Source organism: Anthonomus grandis, chromosome 2, assembly GCF_022605725.1.
Source record: "Anthonomus grandis grandis chromosome 2, icAntGran1.3, whole genome shotgun sequence".
NCBI classification, from domain to species: domain Eukaryota; kingdom Metazoa; phylum Arthropoda; class Insecta; order Coleoptera; family Curculionidae; genus Anthonomus; species Anthonomus grandis.
Window position 1 is genome coordinate 38490468 of NC_065547.1, and position 16504 is coordinate 38506971.

The window sequence follows — 16504 nt, forward strand, 5'->3', positions numbered from 1 at the left end:
GTTTTTGTGACTTTCCTTATTTTCGTATCATTATCGCCACAATGGCTGCATACACTACCGAAGAATACGCCGATATTGTCTTTGCTTATGGAAGAGCCAATGGTAATACGCGAGAAGCACAAAGAATTTATGAGGAGCAATACCCCAATAGGCGTGTGCCCCACCAGAACACTTTTGCTAACACTTTTCGTCGATTAAGGGAAACAGGGAATCTAAATTTTCAAGAACCGAGGATCAATCGGAGGCAGTATGATGTTTCAGTAGATGAAAACGTAATTCGCGCATTCGATGAGGATCCCCCACTAGTACAAGGAAAGTAGCTACAGATCTGAACATTTCTACATGGAAAGCATGGTCAGTTGTCAAGGCAGAAGGAACGCATCCTTTCCATTACACCCCAGTGCAAGGTAATTTCATACTACATCAACAACTTAATTCCGCAATTTTTATTGGCAACGTGATACTCTATTCTAGGTCTTCTACAAGCCGACTATGAGCGACGGGTACAATTTTGCCGCTTTTTGCTTCACGCAGACGTTGAAAATGGACACTTTTTAAAAAGCATCTTATGGACAGATGAATCAACATTTATACGTGCAGGGATATTTAACCAACATAATTTACATTATTGGGAAAACAAAAACGTAAATCCGCATTTTACCAGAGCCAAGTCTTTCCAAACAAGATTCAGTGTTAATGTTTGGGCAGGTGTGATTGGGAGACACCTCATCGGTCCACACTACTTGCCGAGAAACCTCAACGGGGGCAATTACTTACATTTTTTACAAAATGATCTCCCACAATTATTGGCTGATATACCCATATTTAATGAAGACGGGCCAATCGTCTTCCAGAATGACGGGTGTCCTGCACACTATCGGGTCGCCGTTAGAGAATTTCTGGACAATAATTTTCCCAATTCGTGGATCGGAAGAGCAGGACCCATCGCATGGCCTCCACGGTCCCCTGATTTAACCCCTCTCGATTTTTACGTATAAGGAAGTGCAAAAGAACTCGTGTACGAGGTGGAAATTGACAATCTAGACCACTTAATTCAAAGAATCAATGCCGCTTTTCTAACCGTTAGAGAAGAGATGCGACTTCGCCTTACGACAGTAGAAATGCGAGGGCGATGTAGGGCATGTATAAGAGCCAGGGGAGCGCAGTTTCAACAAAATTTGTAATTTTGAAATAAATACATAAAATTTTAAAAAAAATTTTTTTACTTTATTTTCCTTTAAAGTCATGAATTGTGGCAAGTTAGTCGGCTTTGTGTTACACATCGTATATCATTGAAAAGAGTATTAACTGGAGATGTTTTTAAAACTACCTCAACATCTTGATAGATTTTAGTTTTTTTTGTGTCAAGTTAAAGTTACCTTTCATAACTTTTTTTGCTACTTGTATTAACTTTTTGAGCTCAAAACGAATTATTTCGGTATTATTTGTACTTGATATTGATTTTTTTAGATTCAGGATACATTACAGACTAAATACAAATGTAAAAAAACGTGAAAAATATGATGAAAAAATTTAAAGATGTCAAAAGGCATAATTTTGAAAATCCTGAAAATAACACAAAATCAATGATATAAAAAAACCCGAGACTTTTAGAACACAAGTTTATTAAGAAAATATCTTCTATCTGAGCCTATCTATATGTCCACCAAGTTTGGCTAACCTTCCGCCAAACACCCTGTATAAGGATATAATTCTTCCTTTCAAGCATTTAAAAAGGGAATGCAAAATTCTTATGTTTCTCTTTCCAAGTGACTGACGATTCATATTTATTTCTCTTAAGATAAGCCTACTCTGCTTGAAATTCCTAAAATCTTATATTCCAAGCAGTCGGAGTCAATATTACCAGCAAGAGGAAGAGTGCCTAAAGTCTTTTATTTCTCTTTCAAGCAGTTAAATTTTCTATCCGTTCGACCAACACAAGAATATATCTTCCTTCTTTCTATGAAAAATTACTTCAAGTCAAAAAAAAATTGCCCAGACAGTTAAAGTCAATATTTGTCTATATCTAAAAGGAAATATCTTTTCTTTCACGTTCAAATAATTCTAATCTTTTGGTCTTTCCAGGTAATTCAAGAAAAGTAAGTAACTGCAACTGAAATTAAAAAATGTGACTTTTTAGGCAGTTAAAGGGATTTCTTACAGCAAACAAAGAGAGAGAGAACTAAAATCATTTGTTTGCAAATGTTTTTTTCAAGCAGTTTTATAAGTTGCTTCCCTTGATATCATTTCAGAGAGTAAGTGATTTAAGCTCTCCTATGGAAAATTATTTGGGCAATTAAGAATGTTCTTTTCTGAAAACTGAATACGAAAAGCAAAATATTTAGTTTCTGTCCATCTCCCTAAGGTAACTACTTGATCTTTCAAGAAAGTGTAACTGCCTAGAAATATCAAAAATGTTATTTTACAGATAGTTCGGTAGTTAATTTTTCTAAACTTTTTAAATAGTCGAAGAAAAAGAACAAGAATTTCGTGGTTTGTTCACTTCTTAGGCATTCAGACAATTAAACTAAATTTCAGACAATTCAAATAATTTTTAGCAATTTCAAGCAGAAGAGCAGAAATTTAGTCATTTGTTTCTCTCCTACGTAGATGAAGTAGAAGTATTAAGTTCTTGATCTAGAACGTAACGATAAAATTTTCTCTACAAAAAAAAATCTTTAATATTCCAGAGGCGTTTCCCTACATTTGCACTGCCAGAGCCTGGACTTTGATGGCGGGTTTCTCCTTGGCGTTCGGCTCAATGTTCAGCAAAACCTGGAGGGTGCACTCCATCTTCACTGATGTGAAATTAAATAAAAAAGTCATTAAGGATTATCAGTTGTTCATGGTAGTCGGGGTGTTGCTTTGTGTGGATGTGGTTATCATGACCACTTGGCAGATTGCGGATCCGTTTTATCGAGAAACTAAACGTGGAGAGCCTTATGTAAGTTTAAATGCTGGTTCTGGTAGATTTATTGTAAAAATTGTCTTATAGCCTCACCCATCAAATGAAGATGAGATTATTATACCAGAGAACGAATACTGCACCTCAAATAAAATGACTATATTCATATCCTCCATCTACGTGTACAAGGGGCTGTTAATGGTGAGTTTTTAAGGAATAGTTGACTTTATACTGATGCCTTCTCATTTTATAGATTTTTGGCGCATTTTTGGCCTGGGAAACCAGACACGTGTCCATTCCAGCATTAAACGATAGCAGATACGTTGGATTTTCAGTTTACAATGTTGTCATTATGTGCATTCTTGGGGCAGCAGTTGCTTTGGCCCTGGTTGACCATCAGGACGAGATGTTTTTATTAATAAGTAAGTTCCCATTAAGTATGTTAACAAATTTGAAATACAAGCTACTTCTTCCAAGGTTCTTTCATAATGTTCTGCACGACCATCACTCTTTGCCTCGTGTTTGTACCGAAAATGGTGGAGTTGCGAAAAGATCCAGGCGGTAGCATCGACAATAGGATCAGGGCCACACTGCGCCCCATGTCCAAAACCAGAAGAGACTCGAGTGTATCGGAGATCGAAACTAAAATGAAAGACCTTAAGGAGCTGAACACCAAGTATAAGAAGACTTTGTTAGATAGAGAGAGCGAATTACAGGTAAAGTTAGTGGAACTTTAAGGTGAGCTTAAGAAGATAAGTCAATTGTAGATGCTAATAAGGCAACTAGGCAACGAAGCCAATGAGATCCTGGAGGATCAGAAAACGGAGGACTCAATCTCGGAAACAAATAGGCTTTCGGTGCCGCTTCTGCGGAAAGAACTGCCTAGCGCCACTGAGACCAGCGACCTCACTTCATTATGTAGTCTGAGTTCTCAGCCTGATTATAATTCCTTACATCGATCTGAGAGTCAAAAGTAAGTAAGATGTATGGGGATAATTTGATTTTAGAACTAGCCAATCTACTGTTAAAGCAGTTCCAGATGTGAGGGCCTTGAGGAGGGTTGGGTTGGGAGGGCCATGTTGAAATAACTTTGTGGGGATTTAGTTTTGCAAAAATTGAGCCGTTACAGTATAAGGGCTGGTCTTTGGAATTTAATCACATCTTTTGTCAGGTTGAGAGGAGTAAGTAGATTTTTATTGAAAAACAATCTGAGATTGACCATAGCATTAGTAGCGGCATGCCTAAAGGTCAATACTGGGGCTGTTGTTGTTCCTCATGTATGTGAATGATTTGTATAGTTTCATCTTTCCAGATAAATGTATGTAATATGCCGGTGATACTACACTTAAAAAAAAACAAGGATCTAAATACTCTGAAATCTGATAGCGAAAAAATATTACAGACCGCTGAATCCTGGCTTACAAACAATAACCTAAAATTAACTGTTGACAAAACTCAGCAACTTTTATTCTCAATGAACAGTCAAGTGACTGTCTCTGGTGTCTCTTTCTGATCTGGAAAATCTGTAAAGCTCCTTGGGATACGTTTGTATGACAAATTGAGTTAGTGAGTGATATCCACAAACCATAAGAATAACGCCGAATAATCATATTATTAGTATAAATAGACATATGCAATAATTACGGGCAACATTACGCCAGTGTTAAAGCTAGTTGCTGTTCGGCTAATCGTTCAATTAATTTTAAGATTTTAATATAAAAATATCCTGTGTTTTGTTTTTGAAAGTGGTTGACAATGGTAATGTAAAAACAGGTATTTGGACTGACATTGTCTTTGTTTTCGTACAACACGACGTTTCGGTCAGTAAGTATCTCCGACCGTTATCAAGAGTAAACTAAAGCAATTTCCTATACTGATGATGCGGTAAGAGAGCGTCTGCTAAAAGACGTCTTCATGTGTTGGGAACATCCACACTGGGTTGACTGAAGACGGCCTGGTTTTGCGTTATGTAGGCAGCTTCCAGAAATTTCCTTTTTTCCAGTGGGATTCCTTTCTTAGGATTTTTGTTTCAGACCAGTGAATGTTATGGCCGTTTGTCCAAGCATGTTCAGCAATGCCTGATCTGGCTACTTCACCAGTGGTCGTCCATTTGCGATGTTCCTTGGTCCTAACCGCTTGGTGTCTGCTGTAGATTCTGGCTTTGTTTTGGAAACAGAACTTCTTATTGTATTGCCAGATCTAAAGGCGGTTTTAAGATTAAACTTCTTAGCAATTCGTCGGATTTTCTCGGATGTACATAAGGATGTACGACGGATGTACCTTTTATATAGGGGATTGCGAGAAGCCAAGTTGATTCATCCTCTTGCTTGGTTCTGGTTTCCTTCGCCATCGACCTCTGGATAGTTTTCTGGATAAGTTTTGTGGGATAACCATTCTGCTGCAGATCTTCAGTAAGAAGTCCTACTTCCGCCTTAAAGTCTGCGTCGTTATTGCAGATGGTTACAGCTCGGTTATACAGAGCCCTGATGATTCCAACTTTAGTCGAACCAGAGTGATTGGAATCAAAATGTAGGTATTGTCCAGTATGTGTGGGTTTTCGATACACGTTCGATACGACGTTCTGATAATGCCATTTGAATTCTTGATAAGAACATCTAAAACTGGCAGCGTCGAATTTTTCTCCGTCTCCATGATGAATTTAATACTTGGCACCATGTTGTTCAGGTGGTGTAAGAAGTGCTGAAGTTTGTCTTCCCCTTTATCCCAGATGATAAATGTATCATCAACGTATCGCAGCCACATCTTTGGCTTTTGTCGTGAGGTGCTGATTGCCTGTTTCTCAAACCATTCTATATATATGTTGGCTACCACCGAAGACAGCGATAATCCGATAGGCAGATCCTCATCCTGAGCGTAAAACCTATCTTTCACTTGAAAATAGGAATTACGTAGGCAGACCTCCAAAAGTTCCATCACTCCTCCGAGCGGAAGCTTGGTTCGAGACGGAAGTGACGTAACATGCTTGGACAAACGGCCGCATCATCAGGATAGGAAATTGCTTTAATTTACACTTGATAACGGTCGGAGATACTTACCGACCGAAACTTCGTGTTGTACGAAAACAATGACAATGTCAGTCCGACTACCTGTTTCTACAATATCGTGTGTATCTTTTATGTTAGTTATGTATAGGTTTGTTATGTCAAGGGGCAAAAACATTTCTGGTCGTTTGAGAATTTAGAGGGTTATAAAACTGTAAGGAGGTAGAGGGCCTGATTACTAAATTTAGGAGATTGATCAGGAAATCTCATTGGTGGAATTCTTGGGTTAAGGGTCTTCACGATTGTTTGTGGTGGGTAAAATGAATTATTAGAAGGTTGTTTAAAATAGGATAAAGAATGGTTAGAATTCGTAAAATTAATTTGTGACTCTACCATGTTATAATTCAATATATATTTTAGAGCCTCATCTAAAGGTCTTTGTAACATGAGCATTGTTTGTAACGTTTGAGTGAATTTGCAGTAAATATTAATATAGATGTGTTTTGAACTTGATCATTTAAAATTAATCTTGAATTTAAATCTGATACTTTTTCATAAAGACTATTAAATTCATCTATTGATATGATAAAGCTTTCTAAGTGATTTTGTATATCTGAGAAAGTTGGTAAAAGAGATGTATGGAAACTAATGTTTTCCATATCTGATAGCGTTTCTTCTTGATTTGAGTTTGAACTTAAAGCAAGATTTGAAAAAAGATTTTCTAAACTTGTTGAACTATGTGAATCAGTCAAACTGAGTGTTTGATTTTCACTTTCTTTAATAGTACTTAATCCCAAAGAAAACCTATGTTTTCTTAAAGCAGCAGCAAATGATTTCGTGGATTTAGGCATAAAATAGTAATATATAAAAGTATAAAAAATTATGGCAATTCAGTAGTTACTTACAATACAATCAAGGAATCCATAAAGCTTGTAGTGTAGTGGTTTCTGGATTTGCCTCAGGAATGGTCGGCTTGAAGGTCCAGGTTTTAAGGAACTGGTAACGGAGAACGCCTCGGCATCACGGTCGATGGTATCAATCTTAAAGTCACTGGCAGTACGTCAGGGCTTTTGGCTCTACCAATTTCCTGTCGACTCGGACTGGAGACTTTCGTAGGTTTTTGTGAAAACTTTGCTTTTTACGGAATTTGCTTAGCACTTTTCACTGATACTCTACAAAGTTTGTATAGGTCGGATATAGGGCATTAAGATTTGAAAATCACTTCTATTCAACGATATACGATGGAGGACAGAATTGCCCTATCCTGTTCGCAGCTCCAATTAAGTACATAAGCCGGCGAACTTCCTTTTAAAAAACTTTTATTATTTACTAAAAGATACACACGATATTCTTATATTAAAATCTTAAAATTAATTGAACGATTAGCCGAACAGCAACTAGCTTTGACACTGGCGTAATGTTGTCTAATTATTTCATATGTCTATTTATAGACTAAGTGGATATCACTAGTGCACACACATATCTGTTTTGAATAAAGAGAGGTATCTTTGTGGTAAGAAATTTAAAAATTATTTTGGACAGAATAACGTAACTCAGTGCATATTATGCTATTTTTGATTCTCACACGTGGTATGGACTGAAACTTTAGGGCAACTTTGCTAAATCATCAGATATCTTCATATTGCAAAAAAAGGTGGTCAGAATAAATAAAAGGTGGCCTGCAGTGGTCAGCTACTGAGACCACTGCAGGCCACTTTTCATAGATTTAGGGATTTTAACTCTACCTTGCTTGTACGTTTATTTCCAATTAAGCTTTAAACGTAAAATAAAAAATAACTGTAAATCCAACTCCGACTATCATCAGTATCCAACAAGCTCTGCATCACTTCTGCGGCCACATAGGTATAGACTTAGGTATATTTCATTATTATGTATAACACTTTACAAACAGATGGAAAAAACTTATAGAAAGTTTAAAAATAGTGTCAAGCTGCATCTCACAAAAAATTTCTTCTACTCTACTCGGTAGTACATGGAACTATCAATAAGGGGAGAAAAAATTTTTGAATTATGACATATGAATTATGACATCTATATATATATTTTCTTCATGTAGATCAGATCTATTTTAATCAACTGTCGTGTTGCATTGTCGTAAAATGTGTCTTGGTAAGTGTAATGTTTTAGACCAGTCAGTCGTGTATGTTTACCGATAAGCACTGTGATTTGTGCATTTTTGACCTGTACAATTGTAATTGTTTACGAAGTAGTCAAATGAAATATTCCACGCATTTGAATTTGATTTTTCGAAAGTTAATAATTAGTGAATTTTCAGGAAGTTAAAGTTATTTGTTGGTATTTCCAGGCGTCTCAGTAACTTCTTGGCTTTTCCAATTAATTGGAAGAAAATAACTGCTACTGCCTGGAAGTGTCTAAATGAAAAGTTATTTACCAGGTTATTTTTTCTACTGCTGAACAGGGACAGTAAAAGTCTTCTCTTTTTCTTATTCCTTTCAAAAATTAAGGCACTATTTTTCATTTATGAAATTTTAAAAAGGAGTCAAAAAAGAACCAGGAACCAGAAAAATATGTTGGTTATTCCGATTTCATAGCCATTTATTGATTTTCTCCAGATAATTAAAGAACAGTAAATGTATCTTCCTGGAGGTGTAAAAAAATATTATTTCTTCTCTAGTTAGAGTCAATTGTTCCAGCAGTTGAAGATGAGCATGAAAACTTTTCTTATCTTCTTCTTTCTCTCTCTTTTGTTTCTTTTTTAGGTAGTTGTGGTTTCTTGGTGGTGCAGTCAAATCCAGACAAAACTCTCCTTTCCAGCAGTTTAAACAATAACGCAGTCATAACAAACTACCTGAAAACCCTTAATATAGAATTATTTTACAAACAATTGACGCTTAAAAAGCAAAACATGATTTAACTAATTGTATTAAATATCTTAATTTCAGAAAGCGTAAACACCCTCCACCGACAGACACTTCGCCAAAAAAAACACAAAACTCCCCAAAGAGCAAAAAACCTGAAGATGACCTGTACCACCAGCAAAAGCCACCAAATCAACCAAAACCCAAACAACCAATAGCACAGCCTATACAGCAACAACTGAACGGAACTTTAAATAAACCCAACCCTCCCAAAGTGGACACCATACCATTAAAACTAGACAACAATTACAACAGTGTCAAGGAACCAAATAAAGTGGTCTCCATAGCCGAACAAATCGAGATCCAGAGGTGCGAAACCCAACTTAAACCATTTCCAAGTGAACAGGTTGAATCCAGAGATTCGACTTTAAAGAGGCAAGAGAGAAAAACCCCTACGCACGAACGAAGATTATCCAGAACACCTGGAGTGGTAGACTCCATAGAAGTTCAAGAAAAAAGAAGAAGCAGCATAAAAACCCCTGGAAATATTACCGAGCAAGGTAATCATTCAAAAAAATTCATATGAGCACGCTACAACACACACTTTATAGTGATACACACTAAAACCACCATAAAACACATATGCACGCAACTACCCTACCTCCTCACCCGTTTTCCTTTGCAGAAGTGTCCTGTCACAGGCGAACGAGCACTCAGAGCAATAACAGGGGCACACCCAAGAAAAAACCAGAGTGTGGCACCCATGTGGTCGCCAAAAGTGAACTGTGGGACACTGGGAGTCAGCACAGGTGTCAAAAGTCCCATCAGAAAACTAATAGAGTTAGTATACCTCAGCAGGATGAAGGTAAGTCACGTCCTAGTAGTTTGATCTGATCTGCTATTAGTTGTTCAACTCCTTTATGGTAGTAATTGGTATTAATAGTTTAGTTATGTATATTTGATGTCAGCAAACCAACCTAGTAAAGCAACTAAAAGCAGTAAAAGGCGAGGTACAGAGACTACTCACGAATCATTTCAATTAACTTACTCGATCGACTAAACCAGCTTAAGAAATTGTATCCTATGCAGCTATGTAAAAACTCTGATGCTTCTATGACAGTCGTTAACGACAGAATAAAGTCGTCTAGTGTGGCAAATAAACGCCATTAAACCTCATCAGATTCATTAATCAGTATCTGTAAACCCTCGCAACCCTTAGCAACTTTCAGTTAATTGAACGATTGACGCTCCTACTTCATTGGGGCTTCAGGGCAACTGCCTAATCCCGTAAAAAAACAACAGGTGATTATTGACAGTGCTCCAGAGTACTGTTCACTCCTAGTAGGGAAAAGAAGACAATGAATATATCTTGGAAGGTGACACCAACGAAAAACAGTTAATTGATAACATGGAAAAGAAACTGTGTATTAGTGATGTCAAATATCAAACCCTTGACAAAAATGAGGATGTTGTTCGTTTAAAAACTGGTGTAAAGGAATCACTTCTTAAGGGATTGTTCGATGGCAATCTATGGCCCGTGGGCACTGCTGTAAAATAATTTCACGCTCGTCGCAATCCTGTATCTGCAGAAAATTTTCATTAGGCGTCTGTAGGTTGTAAGAAGAAGCTGCTATTATGTAAGAGGCCTGAAAACTAAACTTTCTTTGCAATGCTCAGGATGAAAATTATAGTATTATATCTCTTACAAAATCTTGGTTAAATTTCGGTATTAGCAATGAAAACAATTTTCGATTCTAGCTATAACTTTAATAAAACAGACCGTAATATTGATAACAGTTCCGAAGCTCGAGGTGCATTTTGCTATCAAAAATTATTGAATCTCATAAACTAAATAATGCTAACCCATCCATAGAACAAATTTGGATATTAGCAGAATCATTGGGCAACCATGAGGAATACTGCCTCGGCTATATTTATATCCCTCCGACCATGGACATATCTGGTTATGAAAAGCACTTTAGAACTATTACAAAGGTTTTTGACCTGGTATAAAAGTGTCTTAATGGTAGGTGACTTTAAGCTTTCTAATATATCTTAGAAATCAAGTGAAGACCTATCTGGTCTATATGCTAGTAACATATTGTTTGGCAGAGATTAAAATTTCTGTAATTCAATTGCTTTTTTAGGATTGTCTTAATCCATCGCTAATGAATATGGGTCAATTCTCGATCTCCGCTTTTCAAATCTTGATTTACCCTTCACTATTAAATGTAATGGTATTGTTACTCCTGATCCATACAAACCTCCTCCTGAACTGGTATTGCCTTGTCTTAAGCCGAAATATTTAACTTCACCTGTGACTTCTTATTACGACATTAAACATGCGGGTTTTACTTTGATTAAAAACGATGTAAACTGTAATTGGAAAACAATAATGTCTAATACTGATTTAAATGTTAATGTTGCTAACTTTTACTCTGTATTATGCGATTATTTTAATATGTTTTTTCCCATAAAGACGTAATTTTTTGCAGTCATTATCTATTTTGTTTCTCCAGGGAGTTAAAGAATGTAATTACGAAGAAAAAAATTGCCCACAAATTATACAAACAATCTAGTTCTCTGACTGATTATGCAAAATTTAGCTCTTTAAAAATGGAAGTCAATTTGCTTTCTAGGGATTGTTGAAGCAATTATGTTAGTAGGGCTAAAAGTGTTGTAAAGGATGACAGCACGTCCTTCCCGAAGTTCCATAAGATCTCAGTCTAATGGTTGTTTCAATATTCTTATTGACACTAAGACTGAATCTGGATTTTCTATTGCAGATCTCTTTGCAAAGCATTTCTCTTTTGTATAAAATTCTAGCAACCACAATGCCTTATTTAATTCGAATAACGATATCAATTATAAGTTAAATTTTGTATTTGAGGTTGTAGTAAGTCCTACTGATGTTAAAACTGCACTTAAAAGTTGATACAAGTAACGATGTTTTTGAGTCTTTTAATCCTGATCACATTCCCAATAGGGTGTTGAACAAAAGCTGCCATTCTCTTCATCTTCCTTTGCACAAAACATTTAGTAATTCATTAAATCAAGGTCTGTTTCCTGAAAATTGGAAGCTGTGCAACGTATGTCCAATATTTAAATCTCGAAGTAAAAATGGTCTGTCTAATTACCCCTATAAGCATCATATCGTCCATTCCTAAGCTTTTTGAGCAATGTATCGAGGCTGTTCTGAAAAAGAATTTTCAAAAGATTTTGATTGATCAACAACACGGATTTGTCAGAGATTGCTCAGTCGATACCAATCTTTTCAAATTTACTAACTTCATGTTTTAGATCATTCCATGAAGGCCACGAGGTACGTACTATCTATTTTGATTTTAGCAAAGCCTTTGATAAGGTTAACCATTTTGATTCAACTGTTTGACTCAAAGTTGTCATCCCTGATACCTTGTTATCTTGGATTATATAATATTTAAACAACCATGAGCAGCAAATAAGAATTGGTGGTTGCTAGTCTCAACACTTTATGGCGTCTCCAGGAATTCCACAGGGTTCGCATCTTGGTACTCTCCTGCGTAATCTATTTATAAACGATCTCGCTCTTCTCCTGAAATCAAAATGTCTCCTGTTTGCTGACGATTTACAACTGTATAGACAAATCCGCATCCCTCTAAAAGATCTTGGAATTGTCTGTTTAGACCCTAAGTTTTGTCACTGTGATAATATTATATCTAAATCAAACAGAATCTTAAACTTTTAAAAATTTAAGTCGTATTCCTGGATTTAACTATTTCTATCTCTAGTCAGATATTACCTTGAGTTTGATAACTATCAGAATCATTAAAAATGTTCAGCACAAATTTATCAAGTTCATAAGATTTATCCTTTTAAGATCAGGTACACTTTTTTTTTCTGATCAGACTATGTCATATCTATCACTAAATCCATTGTCATAGAACAGCCTTCTACTTGGCTCTTCTATGATGTATGTTTTGCTTTTAAGGTTCTAAACGTAATAACAAGATGTTCTGACTATTTTTCTCTCTTCTCAATCCGTGTTCCACCTTATTCAACACACATTTACTTCTCCAGGTTTCTTTCTGTCGAACAACATATTGTTTACAGAATCCAGTCAACAGAATTTCTGCAACAGTCAACAACACGTAGAAAATCTCAATATTTTCGGTTGTTGCTCATTAAACTTCTTTCGATTTCGATAATTGGTAGTGTATGAACAGGAAGGACTAGGATTAATAGACGGTATAATAGCATGCTTTCTTTTTTTAATTTTGTTCTCAGGGTCAGAATCAACATTATATTGTTCTCAGATGAGATGTTGCCTGAATCGTTATCAAAGTCTGCTGAAAACGGTTCATTTGAAAAGTTATTTGAAAGCAACATCCATAATAAATATTTTTCTACAAGCATTTAGTCTTCTCAAACTACCTGCATAATATTTGCGACTCTGCTATACGGCGCCCATTAGAATATGTCTGAATTGACTACTCATTCTTTCAAATATACAGGTATTTAGAAATTAATCTTACAAATTAAAGAAAATATAACAAAATAAACAATGCGTTCTGTGCGTCTATTTAGTGTAAAATAAATGAAAACGTGGTCGGTTGTTGAGAAATACAAGATTAAACCGGATGTATGTATGTATTTCTGAGCCAGAGAAGATACTGGTCAAGTCAGGGTAGAAACCGTTGTCTTCCACCATTTTTACGAAAAAAAAAACAGGAATACACACCTAAATTTCTTTACAACAGGAATAAATAAGTACGAGGGTGGATCAAATATTAACCGACCTTTTTTTTTAAATTTATTGCATAAAGTTGTTAACAAAAAAGAAATTACATTATTTTTCTACATAGTCCCCTCTCTTTTGAACACATTTTCCCCATCGAATTGGCAGTTTTTTCATGCCCGTTTCGTAGAATGAACGAGATCGGCTCTCTAGCCATTTACACACGAAACCTTCGAGCTGCTGGTTGCTGCTGAATCGCTGCCCTCCAAGCTCTTCTTTCAGAGGCCCGAACAAGTAGAAATCACAGAGAGATACCCCAATTTGAGTATTTTTTGTTGTGTTATTTTGGCAGTGTGCGGTCTGGCGTTATCTTGAACTAGGAGCTTGTTTTTTACACTGCAACCACGTCTCTTTGATCGGAAAGACTGTCGCACTTTTTCAAGAAGGTCGGAATAGTAGGCTGTATTGATCGTTTTCCGATCGTGAAGGAAGTCGATATGGAGGATTCCTCTATACTTTTACAACTAAAAGACGGTCGCCATTACCTTACCGGACGAAGGTTGCGTTTTTGCTTTTACGGGATAAGGCTCATTTGTTCTCCGCCACTCCATACTCGCTCTTTTTGACTCCGGGGTGTAGTGATGGCACCAGGTTTCATCGACAGTCACTATGCGTTTCAAAAAATCATCTTCTTCATTTTTGTATCAAGCCAAAAGACGCTCACATACTTAGAGCCGATAATTTTTCTTTTCCGCAGTCAGCAACCTTGGAATCCACCTAGCACAAATTGTTTGAAAACCCAAGGAATTTTTGATAATTGACTGAACGCTTCCATAACTGATTCTAAGATTTTAACAGATTTCCTGCACTGTGGTACGGCGGGTTTTTAAAATAAACTTCTTGACAACGGCTACTTTCAAATTTGTGATGTCCGTAGGCGTCGTGGGTGGGAGCTTTCAACGTTGACTCGGCCTTCCCGAAATTTTTTGTGCCACACTTTCACTTGAGTTTTTGATAGACTCGATTCCCCAAACTGAGAGTTCAATCTATTTCAAATTTCGATGGGCCCGACATTTTCTTTCGCAAGAAACTTGATAATAATGTGTTGCGCATTATTATGCGCATCAACACGCGGATGGACTTTCTGTTCACTCATCGTAAAGGAGACTAAATTACTGAGAAGTGACAACAGTCCGTATTGCAGAAAAGTTCCTTAGACTTCCAGCCATCACTTCACGAGATGGCATTTCGATCAATGACATACATAAATTACAGTGACTAAAGGTCGGTTAATTAAAATATTTGATCCATCCTCGTACAAAGCATAGAAATGTGATCTTGATGTTTAGCCAAAAACCTGTAGCGCTTAACCTGGTAATAAATATCTTCTATTAAGAGTGACTCCAATTGCTTGGAAGTATAAAAAAAATTGTAATATTATAAGTTTTTTGTTTCTCTTGGAGGCTTGGTTTTATCATCCTATAAAAGTGTCAAAAAGGACTATTTTCCATTTTGACGAGTGGCACTTAAAATTTATAATTTTGCCTAAAATATCTCTTACTCACCATTAGATCAAATTAACTCTCACCCTCACTTCTAGATGATCCTCACATACACCGTTCAACCTCAGAACGCAACCGACACGGTTCTCAAAAAGAGAAACGCGAGAAGTCTCCAGCAAAAAGTACCCCACCACCACCGCCCGAGGTGTCTGGCTGTAACATCGGCAATGCCCAATGTCAAAAGTTGGGATACTTCACAAGCACACCCAATGTGGCGGCGGCGTTAAAATCCAGCACGCATCCCCCTAAGAGGGATAAGTCTATGTACAATGCCACCTCCGAGGGTGAGTTGCTTGACAGGGAGATTCTGCCTATCTTCCAGAAATTGCTGACAGAAAGGAATAAAAGCCAACAGAACATTGACTATTCGTTCGGGAGGTCTTGTCCGAATATTAGTATTAAGTGTGATATAGTTGAGTATTTGTAAAGGACTCAGTCAATTAGAGCAAGAAGAATCTACCGATTATAAAGTAGACTGATGTATAAGCAATTAAATGTGTGTGTTGCATTGAATAACTAAGAAATGGCCAGAAAGCCTTAAATTTATTCTAAGCATTTGTCTAAACCTACATGTTAATTAGGCTTTTTGATATTAGGTGCAAATTGACATGACCTATAGGTAATAGTTTTTCTTATACAGGGTTCCAGTGAGCTAAAAGTAATTGATTTTTTAGAAAATTAGATTTTTACATAAACATGTTTTCTACCAGAGAAATATTTGTTCCTTATATTATCATTTGACAATCGTCATGTTACTATACTGGTACAGTTTTTAACAGGGGAACCACATACATCATTGAGGAGACAAAATGCCTCAGATAATGTCAATTACTAAATAACTGTGTTAGGCATTTACTAATATTCATAATTCATTATTAGGTTTTGAAAAAAAAAATGTTTTTAGTCTTTGGATATTATCAATAATAAATGCCAATTAAATAATTTAAAATTGTGTAAATATATATCAGTTTGAATGATCAAATTATTATATAGGAAAAGCAATTTCTATAAAGTGGTTAAGTTTGACAAAAATCATTAACCAAGGTTGTGTAAATTTTCTTAGGCAATTGCTAATAAACTCTATATTGTAATTTATTTAAATTCTAGTCTACTGTTACAAAAAAGTGTAAATAAATCATCATTAGTAAAGTAAATTGTTTGATTTTCTTTTGCTAATCAATGTAATGCAAATATATTTACATACTAAATTCTTTAGTATTTTCTTAGGCAGTTGCTGCCGTACTTTAAATTCAATATCCAATTTCTTTATTGTTCAAAAAATAATTACAAAAAACTCTTGTAAATAAGATTCCGTATCGATAAAACTATAAATAATCTGAAAAAAAGATAACAAAAAAGGCAAAAGATGAAGAAATATAAAACTCATAAACGATTTAGATGTAAAAGTATTGTACATTAATTTCCCAAGGAATCAAATCTATAATCTCCCAAAATTTCCCGCCAAATGCGAACCCCGC

General features: G+C 36.0%; 1 protein-coding gene across 4 annotated transcripts in view; it reads left to right on the forward strand.

Annotated features, from left to right (window-relative positions):
• LOC126746322 (gamma-aminobutyric acid type B receptor subunit 2) overlaps nt 1–16099 on the forward strand; it is a 59977-nt gene extending 43878 nt beyond the window's left edge. For 2 of the 4 annotated variants that reach the window (XM_050454521.1, XM_050454529.1), the window contains exons 8-15: nt 2691–2944; nt 2996–3106; nt 3159–3327; nt 3383–3621; nt 3673–3878; nt 8832–9307; nt 9433–9612; nt 15065–16097. In XM_050454521.1, coding sequence (XP_050310478.1) covers nt 2691–2944; nt 2996–3106; nt 3159–3327; nt 3383–3621; nt 3673–3878; nt 8832–9307; nt 9433–9612; nt 15065–15453 — 2024 coding nt within the window. In that variant the 3' untranslated portion in view covers nt 15454–16097. Of the gene's footprint in view, nt 1–2690; nt 2945–2995; nt 3107–3158; nt 3328–3382; nt 3622–3672; nt 3879–8831; nt 9308–9432; nt 9613–15064 lie in introns of all 4 variants that reach the window. The other 2 variants (XM_050454539.1, XM_050454548.1) reach the window with 2 other exon arrangements.
• The last annotated feature ends 405 nt before the right edge of the window (nt 16100–16504 follow it).